The following is a 13,366-nucleotide window of genomic DNA, read 5'->3' as shown; positions in this document are numbered from 1 at the left end:
TAGCAATGTAGAGCGAGCGAGAGAAAGAGAGAGAGAGAGAGAGAGAGAGAGGAAGAAGGGGAACAAACGGGACATGGCCGGATGCGAGTGGATGGACAGTCGGAGACAGTGAAAGGGAGAGAGCGAATGAAGGGAGAGAGAGAAAGAGAGAGAGAGAGAGAGAGAGAGAACGAAAGGAGCATCTGCGATCGGATTAGCACCGTGTAGTGGCGACACTTCCCGGTGATTAGGCTGATTTCACATCAGCCCTAAGCCCGCGCTTACAATGCCTGCAACCGATAGAACGCCAAAGCACTCTCCATACAATTGCCATTAGATCCGCTTGAACTGGAAACACTTGATGCACGGAACATACATTCGCGATCGATCGCATGTTTGTCTTTCTTACATTATCTCTATTTTACTTTCTTTTTCTTGCCTTTCATCTTATCTCTTTATCAAAGAAGAACTTACAGAGTACCGACTCGCAACGAAGAAATGAGTAATAATTCTTAAAAAAGAAAAAAAATCTAAACGTATAAATATTAATTCGTGTGAAAACTTATGTCAATTAGAACAATATGACAAGTTGTACGTCTCTATCGTAATAGTAGGAAGAAGAATATTAGGGTCACTTGAAAGAGGTAACGAATCGAATGGTAACGCGTGAATTCATAATGCGTATCGCTCGATGAAAATACGCCAACTGGTTGGCCGCACCGGCACATGGTTTGGACGAAGCCGTTTTTCTGATCGGTCAAAACATCGCTCGGCCATCGACAAAAATTTTATTCCCAGGGCTTTTCAACGTTGTTAACTCGGCACGCGCGTCATTTACGGAAAATCGGCGCACCAACAGGGCTGACGGTTAGTGGCGGCTATTCGACGATTCCGAATGCGCGGGAGATCTGCTTGTTTTTTATCAAAGTCGCCGTTGCTCGGTGAAGCATTATAATGTAACGAGTCCGTGATTGGTTTTTGCAATAACGAACATTACGCTTACTTTATTTTGTTGAAAGTGTATCATAGAGGATTGCTCTTGCCACGAGCAATTGATCGACCAAGTCGATGATTTATCGATTTATTTATTTCCTTTTTTCTCTTCTCTGTTACAGCCAGGCAAGAGATATAAGTCGCCGGAGGATTCACCACGTTCGGAGCAAAGCAAAGTGAGGTGAGTCGTTCGACGTTTCGATTAGGTACAATTAATTTGAAACTTTACAAATTGTCTTCCTCCGTATCTGTTCTTTACATTTCAAGATGGGAATAATTTTAGTAGTGCAACCGGTGCACATGGCGTCACTAAAATTATCGCATAGAATTCTTGGAAAAGTTGAACGGCTGCCAGGTCGAAGTCGTATCGGAGAGACCGGAATAACGACTTATTTTCTCCAAGATCTTCTCGCTATTCTATTATACATTCTCAAACTTAATTGCGATTACGACGAATGTGAACTTAATAACGATTACGTACGATAACGATAAAGTCCTCGAAAACGTAAATATTGCTCTAGCGAAGATCAAGGAGCAAAAAGTTTTCCGATAAAAGATATGCGAAGAGGATGAATTTAAGCGGGAAAGCGATCGAACTCGTCTCGCTGAAAATCGCGATGCGTGCAACAGAGAAGGGAGAGTATCCTTCGGTATTTCTCGCCTAGGTAGAGAAAGATAGGAAGGAAGGATTTGATCGTAGTAAGGAAATCCCATTCGCTATACGCTCGGTATATCGATTTCCGTGTGACGGCCAGTATATTCTCGTCTCGTAACCACAATATCCATTCCTCCGAAGCTATTTTGAAAATGCACTAGCCCTATGGACCACCAAAGGAAGCGCTGCGACTCTCGATCTATATTCGAAGCCCGAAGAGGATATTGAACGACAGTAAAAATCAAGATCCTCGTCGTCGTCGTTCGATCCGACGATGAACTCCGGTTTTATTATTCCCCTCCGTTTCATTTCGCCATCGTCCCCTGCAGTCGGATTTTATGCGTTTTATCTACCTAACTACCTACATATCTGTACTCAGCACTGCTGTAATCATTTTCAAAATCGACGAGTTTTATGGGCATTAGAAAACGGCTCGCGTTAAAGCCGTCGAAAATACATTCGAAGCGCACAAAACCCTTTTCATCCAACATCTCGGCACGCACACCCGCAAACTCGTTGTCCCTTTGAACGATCGTGCTTGTATTTCTGATATCCGTTTTGATACTTTTCATGTTGAAATTCGTAGGCGATTCTCGTTGTTACTACCTCGATGTAATTTGAACCAAACAGCTAGTAGGTCGAACCGATTATCTTTCGTTACACCCTGTGATTCCCAGGTGCAACGCGTGCCGCAACATAGGTCGGTAAGCGTTTAGAGTTCGGCGTTGGCAAAGATTGGAGATATCGGTAAAGACCATATATGTATATAAATAAAAATTGCTGCTCGGGCACGAAGGAAACGTCGAAAAACGAGAATAGACGAGAACGAAATATACGCGTTTCTTCGTTTTTCTTATTACGTGTCGTCAGTTTGACAAATGGCTGTGTGAAAAAAAAAAAAAAAAAAACAATTCAGAACTTTGCAATTCCTTTACCTTTTGCTTACTCCTTCTTTTTTCCTTCGATCATTCTCACCTTGGATAAATATTTCCTTTCGACGAATTTTTATCTATTTTCATATACGAAATATGTTACTTCTTTATAAATCAACTTACAAAAGTATCTTAACGAAATTAACTTTGTCGAATGGAATAACGTAGACTATATTTCGAATGTCTATTCCGATTAATAAAAAAAGAAGTACATTGTTTCAAACAGAATGTCCTTCTTTGATACATGGATTGTTCGAACTCGAACAAATTTCAAACGGGACATTTTTTTACAATTTTGTGAGAACGAAACGCGTGATCGATTGGTTTCTCTTCGCTGACCCATTCTCATCATACTGCCAAAAATAGTAATGGATATTTTTCAACTTGAAGAATAATTACATTCTCATTTCGACGATACTATAGGGAATATAATTGATTCCGAACGTAAAAGTGTAAGTGTCGTTAAAAATATTTCTATTTAGAAAGTAAAATATTACAAATGTATATTTCCTATTGGATACTTTTGCACGAGTCCTATTTTTTCCGATCAGTTTTAATGTGTGGTTTTGCGACGGCGAATGCATAGAACTGATTTCGATTGATACGAATTCTGTTATTTTTCTTTTTTTTTTTTTTTCCTCGTTTATTCATTATCTCTCCGATATCGATTGTTACGTACGATGGAAAATGTCGAGAGCGTGGGATACGAGCGCGAACGCTATTTGTTTTTCGTTGACGGAAAACGCACCTTCTCCAAAAGTATAAGCTATCCAACTATCGTTAACGAGTAACAAGAGTACGCCGTTTTAAATCCAGATATACCACGATTCGTTGCATTTATAAACATGTAGACACGAATTATGGAAATCGATTTTATCATATCTACGAGTAAATTAAATTTTTATTCCGCATTTTTTAGCTCGATTTAATTCTCATAACGTTAAGATTATTCATCATCTTTCGCTTAGTCTTCGTCGTTGTTCTTTTTACGAGCATTACGAAGGAAACTGTTAAACGGCAAAAATTGAAGAGTCTATGATGTAGGACAATTGTTTTTTTTTTTTTTTTTTTTCATATAAAAAAGCTTATAACGTTTTGATTTCGCAAAATGCTTGTCGCTAATTTCACGATTCTCATTTACTAAAAACTTGTACACTCTGATCCGTCCTTGGAAAGCTTTCGTAGTTGCGTTTATGGTAAAAAAAAAAAAAAAAAAACTTCGTTTCCTTTTTATCTACGAATAATTGCGTCCTTTGTTATAAATCAAAAAAATATTTCAAAAAATTAATTTTGAAGATTTAGAAGAAAAGTTCGACGACATTTTGTTTATCTCTTAAAAGCATGTGATTACAAAATGATAATGTTTAATGTAGTTTATTACGCGATAAGAGACACGCAATAATCTAATATTTTATTCCTTTTCAGTAAACAAAAGTTTGATAATATAATTTTTATTATCATTATTTTCGCTTTAATATTTATTCATTAATTAATGTATTATTTATTCCTATAAATTTGAGACAAATTAAAACGTGCATAAGAAGATTATTCTAATATAACGAGAAGGAGGTCCATTTGCTTTATTCGAGTTGCACAATACAACAATTTATGAAACGTCTCTTTCATTTTCTAATTTGCTCTTTTACGGAACACATATTTTCCGTCAAAGACAGTGAAAAATTTTTAAGTAGCTCCTTTAAAAGCATGAAAATATTTGCTTCCTCCTCTCGAACTTCCTTCCCGTCGTCGTTGTCGTCTTTCGTTCGACAAAACAAACGCGATCTCGCGTTTTCGAACAAAGACAATTTTCGAAGCACCCTAACTATATTCTCCTTGCACCAATGTAGACAATTGGCTTCGTTGGCCGCGAACTTTTAATTGGTTCCACCATCCCCGCGTATCCGTGACGTCATACGTTCATTTCTGCGCGAGATCTTCGCAACAGTTGGATGAAGATCTCCATTTTTTTCCATTTTTCTTTTTGCCTACCTTTTATCCGTTGGCAAATCACTGTTGGGCAAATAATAAGCACGCGTCTCAATGCGAACCTTTGGCCCGTCATAAAAGCTGAACGTTATCAAATTTTCAAAGGAGCGTGCGTTGGATTATCGCGCTAATTACCGTAGAACTTCCAATTATGTATGACGATAGAATGTGTTGTAATTAACGGTAACTTTTTAACGCGTGCGTCCATACGTACCTGGTGACGAGGGAGAAATTACACGCATTACCTTGGTCGTTGTGACTAAATTAAATTAGCGTCGAGGTATCGTAGATGTATGCAGTCCGATGATGAATCCTCGTGTCTGCGAAGTTAAAATTATCATTCGAAAATTTTGAAAAATCAATAATTGTACTGACTCCCGTTAAAATTTTTATTCGAAGAAATTATAAACAAAAAAGTTCCTTTTCTATTTTTCTTTTTCTTTTTTCTTTTTTTTTTTCTTTTTTTTTTTTTTGCAAATAATCGGCATAATATTTGAAAGCTTTATTGGTTTTCATTCTTTTAGGATATATAATAATAATACTAATAATAATAATAAAATATTTTAATGCTGATGGAAGAGAGTGCATAAGAGTAAAATATAAGCGCAAGCTATCGCTTTTAGTCCCGCTATCGTATTAATTTTTCAAAATCCTAAAAATTCCCGGAAAGCTCTCTCTTTCGCTTTATTATTTTTCATATTTCAAAAGTAAAATCGCGAAATCGAGTTTTCCGTTCGAATCCTTTCCCCGATTCCATTTGCCCGAAAAGATGATGTTTTTCTCGAGTGCGGATTTCTAACGACTTTTCGGAAAATTAACGAGCCTCCTCCTTCGATACCTTATCGCGATACGTTCCGTCGATTCAGGCGATCGTCGGACCTTCCGATTCCTTCAGTTCGGTCGGTAGAATCGAAAGAAAATACCATGACGTTATTTCAACCATCCTTTCCGTGGCTGCAGCACCGAGAGAATTCCGCTAGCAACCATCGTTGCTAACCTTTTTCGCTATCTCGTTCGGAGATATCTCTTCTTATTCCTTATTTCGACAAAACTTTTCGCTTTTCCCTCCGAGGCAAGAGGCTCGCACGAGTTATCGCGATTTACCCGCTTCTTCTTGCGATATTTCCTCGACTCTTCCCATATAATACTCGAGTTTCTTTACGACCTATCGGCTTTGTCTTTTTTTTTTCGCCGTTTTCTCCCTCCCACTTTCTCACTCTCTCCTGCACACGCAGCAGCCTTACGATCTTTGGGTAAGACGTCGCTAATATTTGCGTTTCCGCTCTTGGGAAAATTTAGAAACGCATAAAGGATCCCGCGCCCGCCCTCCCCCGTAAACCCCAGTAAATGGGATTAGCAGAAGTATGTATATTTAAAACTAATCGAGGTTAAATCTCCTTCTTCTATTTCTGCACTTTCTCTAAGCAAATTTGTTTAATGAGAATACTAACTCTTTACTCTTAAAATTTTTAAAGCTCTTTAATAGAGTATTATACCATTTCTCATATGATTCATAGGATGATCGTCGATAAACATCGTGGGAACTTCCCTTTCGTGGTTAAAGTGACAAACCTTGTCCGTGGTCGCGCACGTATTCACATTCTATGCGCAATAAGAGGAAGGGGAAAGCGCGTTTAGGTGGATTTACCGCCGATACGACTCTCGTGGCTTGTTTCCAAGTTAAACTCGAAGAGACTTTCGGGTGAGTACGCTTCCGCAATAGCCCTCGTGTCGAAACTGCGTCCTCGAGGATAAACAAAAGCGTAAGCTTTGGACAAATCGTATTTGCCTTGTTCTCCTCGGCCGTGTATTAAACGAAATTTAACCCCGCTCGACCCCATCGCTCAAGCTCCTGTACGTCAGAACAACGAGATTTTCAATGGAGAACCTCGATAAATAGAAAACATTGTAGACGAAAATCCTCTACTTCTCGGGAGAAAAGAGGAGAAAGCACAATGGAGGGAAAAAAATTCGACGGATTCTTTTTGTACATAGTCTATGTATACGTCCGTGTATGTATTTATGTGATATAACGTGGAATACGAAAAATAAGCATCATTTCGTTCCCGTTCCGCACGATTTCTCGAGTGGAAACGTTCCGACGACTTAGGGGCGGCGACGTCGAGGGAGGTGAGAAGATGATACTTTTGACAGATTCGCGTAATACTCCATAGGATCAAGAAAGATTCACAAGGGGGCGCACGCTCCTACCGTCTTTCTTTTCTTCGTCCAACAACGACGACGACGACGACGACGACGACGACGACGACGACGACGGCGAAGACGAAACTCGAGAACTTTGCGAATAAACTTTCCACATGCGAGATAACGCGTGAAAAGAAGAGACCGAAGGAAGGAAGGAAGGAAGGAAGGAAGGAAAGTGGATGCCTAGACTGCTAGCTACGGAGGACGCGGTATCATCTTGACGTAAAATATGGATTATTCCGGATATTTGCATTTGGAAAATAAGCCAAAGAGTTTGTTCGGCTCAGAGGGAGAAAAGGGGGAAAGTAAAAGTTCGCCAAACTTCTTCTAGTCGTCGACGTCGTTTCACGCGCTAGCCTTTCTCGTTTTTTCAATAATTATTGAATCGTTCGTCGATTTATTCCCGATCGATCTAGTCTCTCGCCTAGCATCGAGACAATCCAACTTTTTCGGTTTTTATTTATTATTCAATCTTATTCAATTTGATATCAGTAAATCTTCATAGAGATGCTAGATTAAGTAAGAAATTTTTTTTCTTTCTTTTCTTTTCTTCCATGAAACCATTTCTCTGTTGCAGTGTTCGATAGACGAAGATTTTTTTTTCTTTCCATTATATGCAGGCATAGCAATAGTTTCTATGATAATTAAAATAGCAAGGCGATCACCGACAATCGGCATTATCTCTCGCGATATTATTACTCGTTCGCAATATTATTACTTCTCCTCCTCTTATCGTACAGTGGCGCTTCGATCGAGGATAGATTGACGTTTCGCCACATATCCCGCGAAATCGCGTGAAATTTATATCGCAAAGCATATTGCAGAACTGGCGCGTTGCAGCGATACGCGAACCAGGCGTTTATTTCACGTCGGGAACCACGAAAATAATCGTTATTACCAGCGACAAGCGTGAGCAACGATGACGAGATTACATTACTCTAGCCCGATGCGCCCGTTTAGGTGCGTTTTCGGCTTTCTCTACTCCCCATCCCTTTTGCATACCCACTATTCCCTTCCCTTACCCTCTGTCGTTCACACTACTAACGCTCTCGAAATCGACGCCTCTGGCGTAAAGGTTCCCTCGTACTATACATAATCTATCGTTTCGAATCACTTCGTATCGTTTCGAGATTCGTATTTTGGCGTCGTAGAAGAAGAAAGAGAAAGCGAGATAGAAAGAAAGATACAGATTCTTTATTCGGCGATACGCGTGAAACTAGGTTGAATGCTAACGCTTCGAAAGCTCGATCACGTTCTTCTTCCTACTTGATGGAAGAATTCTTCTCTGTTTGGCAGATACTTCACTGCTATAGCGAGCGTTACTACGACACAAAGAACATACTTTATACACTTTACAGACGCCTGATAAATTCCAAGAGTAGTCGAATAGAATAAAAATAGATTCGAATAAGTTTTCGATAGATGCTTGCTTCGAGGCCTGTAAAAGCTGCGCTTCTTCGTTTATTCGCCCCCCTCCTCTCTCTCTCTCTCTCTCTCTCTCTCTCTCTCTCTTTCCTTTCTTTCTTTGAGATAGATTTTTATCAAAATAAATGGAAGTTCGAAAGTATCGAAGTGAAGATAAGTATCGTAACATTTTGAAAGTGGAAATAATTATCTTTGGCTTTATCCGAGAATGGTGGGGAGGTATTTGTAACGATCGATGAACTATTTGTCCCTAGGAACTTTGATTTAACTAAAATTACCAACTGTTATACGAAATATTGACTTTTCGCCGTTTCGATATCAACGATAAATCGTTATTATATCAAGTAATATTATTTGTAATTCGATAACGTGACAGCGTATTTCCTAGTTCAAACTGCGAAGCGTTGCTTTTCCCCCAAAGTTCCGGCAATTTATTCTGACGTCGCTGAAATATAGATTAATTTTAGCACGTCTTTTCTATCTGTTATGATGAATTACACTACGACGGCAATGTAGGAAAATTAGAAAATCTAATTAATTCGTCGATATCTGCATTTTCTCTCTCTCTCTCTCTCTCGCTCTCGCTCTCGCTCTCTCTCCTCTCTTCGTGGGAAAATAAAGAACTTTTATGGTTTCATCGAAAAGAAATCTATTTTACTTTCCTCATAAAATCATTTCGTCGACGAGCGCAAGCCTGTCTCAGAAAAAATATTTATCGCCTCTCGACGTACGCGTAAATTTATTCCTCGTTTCTATATTCCATGTTCGACACGGGAATCCAGGATTATATCCTTTTCCCAAGCGAATCGCCAATAGATTCGTAAAAAAGAAAGGAAAAAGATTGTGCTACCTCGAATTCTTTTCCCTTCGAACAATCCTACTGCTATGACCAATTCACCTTTGGTCCTAGAATATCAAAACTGGCAATGACTGGCATTATGAACCGACAGATACGTGTTGCAATATTTAGAGATCAGAATTTATCAGTAGGAATATTTTTCTCCTTTACATTAGCAATCATACATTTTATTAATTTTATTATTGTTCTCGGCTTACATAATAATTTAATGCTAATTGAAAATTTCTATTATTATTATATACAATAAAACAGTGAAATACCGCAGTACTAATTGCTGTATTAACTGCATCAAAAATTTTATTGATTCCATAACTATTTTATACTTACATAACATATTCCTGTTTCCAAATGATTATAATTATTATATTCAATGAAACAGTAGATTAATAATAATTGTTCTGCATTAAATACCAAAAACTAATCGTCTATAAGTTGGAAAAAATATAATCGGTTTACGTCATTTACTGCAATCGTGCTAAAATAGCGCGTACGGCGAAGTATCAAACGAGGACAAGTATCGAGGATTGGAAATATTTTTCTTTCGTAGACAACGTCCATCGTTGATAGTAGTGTTCTCGCGAGGGGAAGAAAAAAAAGAATATTGGCGAAGCAAGATGTAAAAAAAGTGTGGAGAGCGAAAAAGCGAGACGCTAGGATGCGGATGAGTTGGAAAGGGGGAAAAAAAACAGAAGAATGAAAATGTAGGGGCAGCGAACGGGCTGGAATGTCTTCGTTCACTAGCGGAGGGCTGCTTCGTGCGAAAATGAAAAAATCACGAGACCGGAAGGTAAGGGTGCACATCTAGATACATGGACATAGTTATATGCAAAATAAGAACAAAGAGAAACAGAATCAAAAAACTCTTTTCATAGCCGTGTTTTACCTATTGGACGAATAATGAATGAATATCTACCTTTATTGCTTGAATGAGAAAGAGAGAGAATGATATTACGAAAAATGTTTCTTCTAATCGTTTTATCATTTATACGAAGCTAATAATCTATTGAATCTATTCGATTCTATCTACAGAATCGATATTATCTCATCTCGCAATAGTGAATGTACAATCGGAACGTTTTCTCTCTTCGATCATAGGAAATTCTCGTTCATGAAACCGTGATTCAGCGTTACGAAAATGTCAAAAATAAAAGATCTAGTCGCGCTGTTAACGGTGCCGTGTTACGTGCACACGAAAGAGGGAGAGGGAGAGAGAGAGAGAGAGAGAGAGAGAGAAGAGACACGCACAGAGTGCTACATCTATCTTGTTGGCCGTATTGAAGCGTACATCGGCTCTAGAGTTAAACCTCGCTGTAACTCGATATCGATATCAATAGGATCGGTGGCGAAACCGTTTGATATTCGATACTGCCTATTTATGTATTTACAATTGGGGGAAAGGGAGGGAGGGAGAGAGAGAGAGAGAGAAGAGGGGAAGAAGGAGAGAAAATTTCGAACGCGTACAAGTTACGTATATTTTCTAACGATGAACGTGTTATGTAGAACGGTTTTGTGCGCGTGCGTCCACACACGCATGAATGTAAAGGATGCATCAGGAGAAAGAGAGAGAGAGAGAGAGAGAGAGAGAGAGAGAGAGAAACATACATACACGTATAGTATTCTATGATGTGCAGCTGTGACGTATGGGGAAGAGAAGGCTACAAGTCCCGACTGTTACACTCGGAGAGAACATGGACGCGCGACCTGTGACTGGAATACGGCACGTGACGAAAATGCCGGTAGAATTTAATAGAAATTAACTAAAGTTACTTGCAGCTTGTAATGCTTTGCATCGTCAGCGAAAAAGAAAGATAGGAATATAGATGGATAAGTACGTATGTGTTACATACGCTTATGCATATCGAAAGTGTTCGGATTCTCACGTACTAGTTCCTATACATTGATTCTTGTCCGAATATCGTTTATTTAAACCATAGGAAATTCTATGTGATGTATTACAGCTGCTTTAGTATTTCATATGGGATATGAGAGATAGAAGAATCTCGGTCGTTCGAATGAACATATCGATAAAGTTGAATTCCCATTGTATTTGGAATTTTGAGATACTCTCTTTTTTCTCTTTTTTTCACTCTCTGTTTTCTTCTCATACGAACTACGTGAATCTCACGGTAAGCGAAGACAATGAAAAGGGTTTTTACGTTGGCAGAACGAGAGGCCACGGAACGATTAATATCGTAAAATAGGTCGAAACGGTCGAATAATCTGGGAGAAACAATCCTCGAGTTCGGCGTCCATCTTATCGAGGCACTCGAAAATACGGCCTCGAGATATAGGAGTAGATCGTGTATATTTTTGAGTGGAAATACAACGCCATTGTCCGCCAAGACCCTAAATACATACACCCGTATATTTACATATACTATATTATCGCGTTTATAAATATACATATGTGGTACACTCACGTACCACAATCTATATATTACTTCTACGTATACCTATATTCCCGAATAAAGGAAACCTTTCATCCGTCGAAGCAAGGCATTATCGTACATACATACAACATATCGCTGCCTCCCGTAGCATTTTGCCAGTGTGCTTACCGAGCGAAAGACGGAAACGTTTCTACGAATCAAGAGATAACAATACGATTATGCACCTACGTCTTTTTACGCTAGCCCTTTTAAAAACTGGCATTTTTATGGGCACGATAAAGGAAAACGAATCGATACTTTCCTTTATATATACATATACATATATATATATATATATATATATATATATATATATATATATATATAATGTATATATTCTTCTTTCCTTTTATTCTTTCGTTCTCGAAGTCATTTCTATTTCGTTAGGCGTATCAAGAGTGTGCGTACGTTGTAAATAATCGAGTAAAGCCTTAATTATAATTGTTAACTCAATTTCTATTCGTATACCTGTATATATCCTTGAGATAAGGTTTGCGTTTCAAACGTTAAAATGAACTTGTAAAACGCGAGTTGCCAAGAAAAGCGGTTGGTAAAGAAAAGAAGAGTTTCTTTGCGAGTCATATTAACGAAGCGTCACTGTCATTCGACCGATAGAGAAAAGTGGTATTTCCGTCATAGGAAAGAGACAAAACGACGCGACAAACGACGTTCCTTTCATCCATTGTGAGGCAGACGTATATCTCGATTCAAGGATTACCGGAATAGGATGCACCAGGTGTCTACCTTTTTCCAAACTGCGACGGCGTCGCTCTCGAAGATGGAACATACTCGTCTTCCGTTTCCTTCTCGATGCACAAGCCGTGTTTCTCGAAGCGTCCTCGTTTGATCAGCATCGGCCTTTTTTACATACAACCGAGAAAGCAACATAGAGAGAGAGAGAGAGAGAGAGAGAGGAGAGGGAGAAGGAGAGCAGCTGGAGGTAGAGAAAGAGAGAGGAAGGGTTGGGCGTACAAAGAAACGTTCTTCTATTTGGCTTCCTCGCTTCATTCCTCTTCTCTCTCTCTCTCTCTCTCTCTCTCTCTCTTTACTCTCATCCTGCATCATTCTTCCCTTTCTCGCTGTCTGCTGTCGAACGCACGTCGGAAATAAAGGGACTCGGGAAGCAGGAAAACCTCAATCGGGGAAACACCGATGAAACGTCGCGAATATCGAAAAATTGGAAATGGGTTAACCCTCGGGACTCGAGGACATTGGACTTTTGTCGTAAGTCGTAGAGAAATATTTTTATTTCTCCTTTTGTTTCTTTTCTTTTTTTTTTTCTTCGAAATCGTTCCCTTTGTTTTTTTGCGAATTAATGTTTTCGATTTCTTTTTTACCCGGCGTATCGAGAATCACGGAAAACGTTTTATCCTTGTAACAGAAAAGCAGCAATACGATGTTCGATGTAGCGACGTTTGAATCGGAGAAAGATGGAAGATACTTTTGAATTGATCGAGTGGATATGCGATTCGCCAGCTTGCCGATATTTTAACGATCATCCGTGCGTCTTTGGATCCTCTCTCACTTTCTCCTCTTCCCTCTTTCTCTCTTCGATAAACGGTTATACTCAAAGAAGAGAGGATAAGAGATTGCGTCGAGGCAAAATCCAGCGCGTAAAGTTGCAGACGTCTACTAAGGAGGCCTTGCATGGACGGAGAAAGAGAGATCGAGGTTGGAAAGTATAAGGTATAAGATGCGCAGGATCATTGCCAAGATGAACAGGCTCCTTTAGATTTATTCCTCGCTTCCATTCAGACATGATCGTTTATATTCCTGGAAATAGGATCTGGCATGGGATCCCATCTCAAGTTGTACTTTTCAAATACCCTTTCACCTTATATGCCGCCTCGACTGCCACAATCTTGGAAATACGCAGAAAATCTTCGGTTTCTACGAGTCGCAC

The 13,366-nt window shown here is 39.2% G+C and overlaps 1 protein-coding gene across 8 annotated transcripts in view; it reads left to right on the top strand.

Annotated features, from left to right (window-relative positions):
• LOC124431718 (zeta-sarcoglycan) overlaps positions 1-13,366 on the top strand; it is a 156,335-nt gene that overhangs the window by 107,857 nt on the left and 35,112 nt on the right. For 7 of the 8 annotated variants that reach the window (XM_046979918.1, XM_046979917.1, XM_046979916.1 and 4 more), the window contains one exon: positions 1,095-1,153. In XM_046979918.1, the coding sequence (XP_046835874.1) occupies positions 1,095-1,153 (59 nt within the window). The remainder of the gene's footprint in view (positions 1-1,094; positions 1,154-13,366) is intronic. The other variant, XM_046979923.1, reaches the window with a different exon arrangement.

This window comes from Vespa crabro, chromosome 22, assembly GCF_910589235.1.
Source record: "Vespa crabro chromosome 22, iyVesCrab1.2, whole genome shotgun sequence".
NCBI lineage: Eukaryota > Metazoa > Arthropoda > Insecta > Hymenoptera > Vespidae > Vespa > Vespa crabro.
This window is presented reverse-complemented; position numbering and strand designations above follow the sequence as displayed.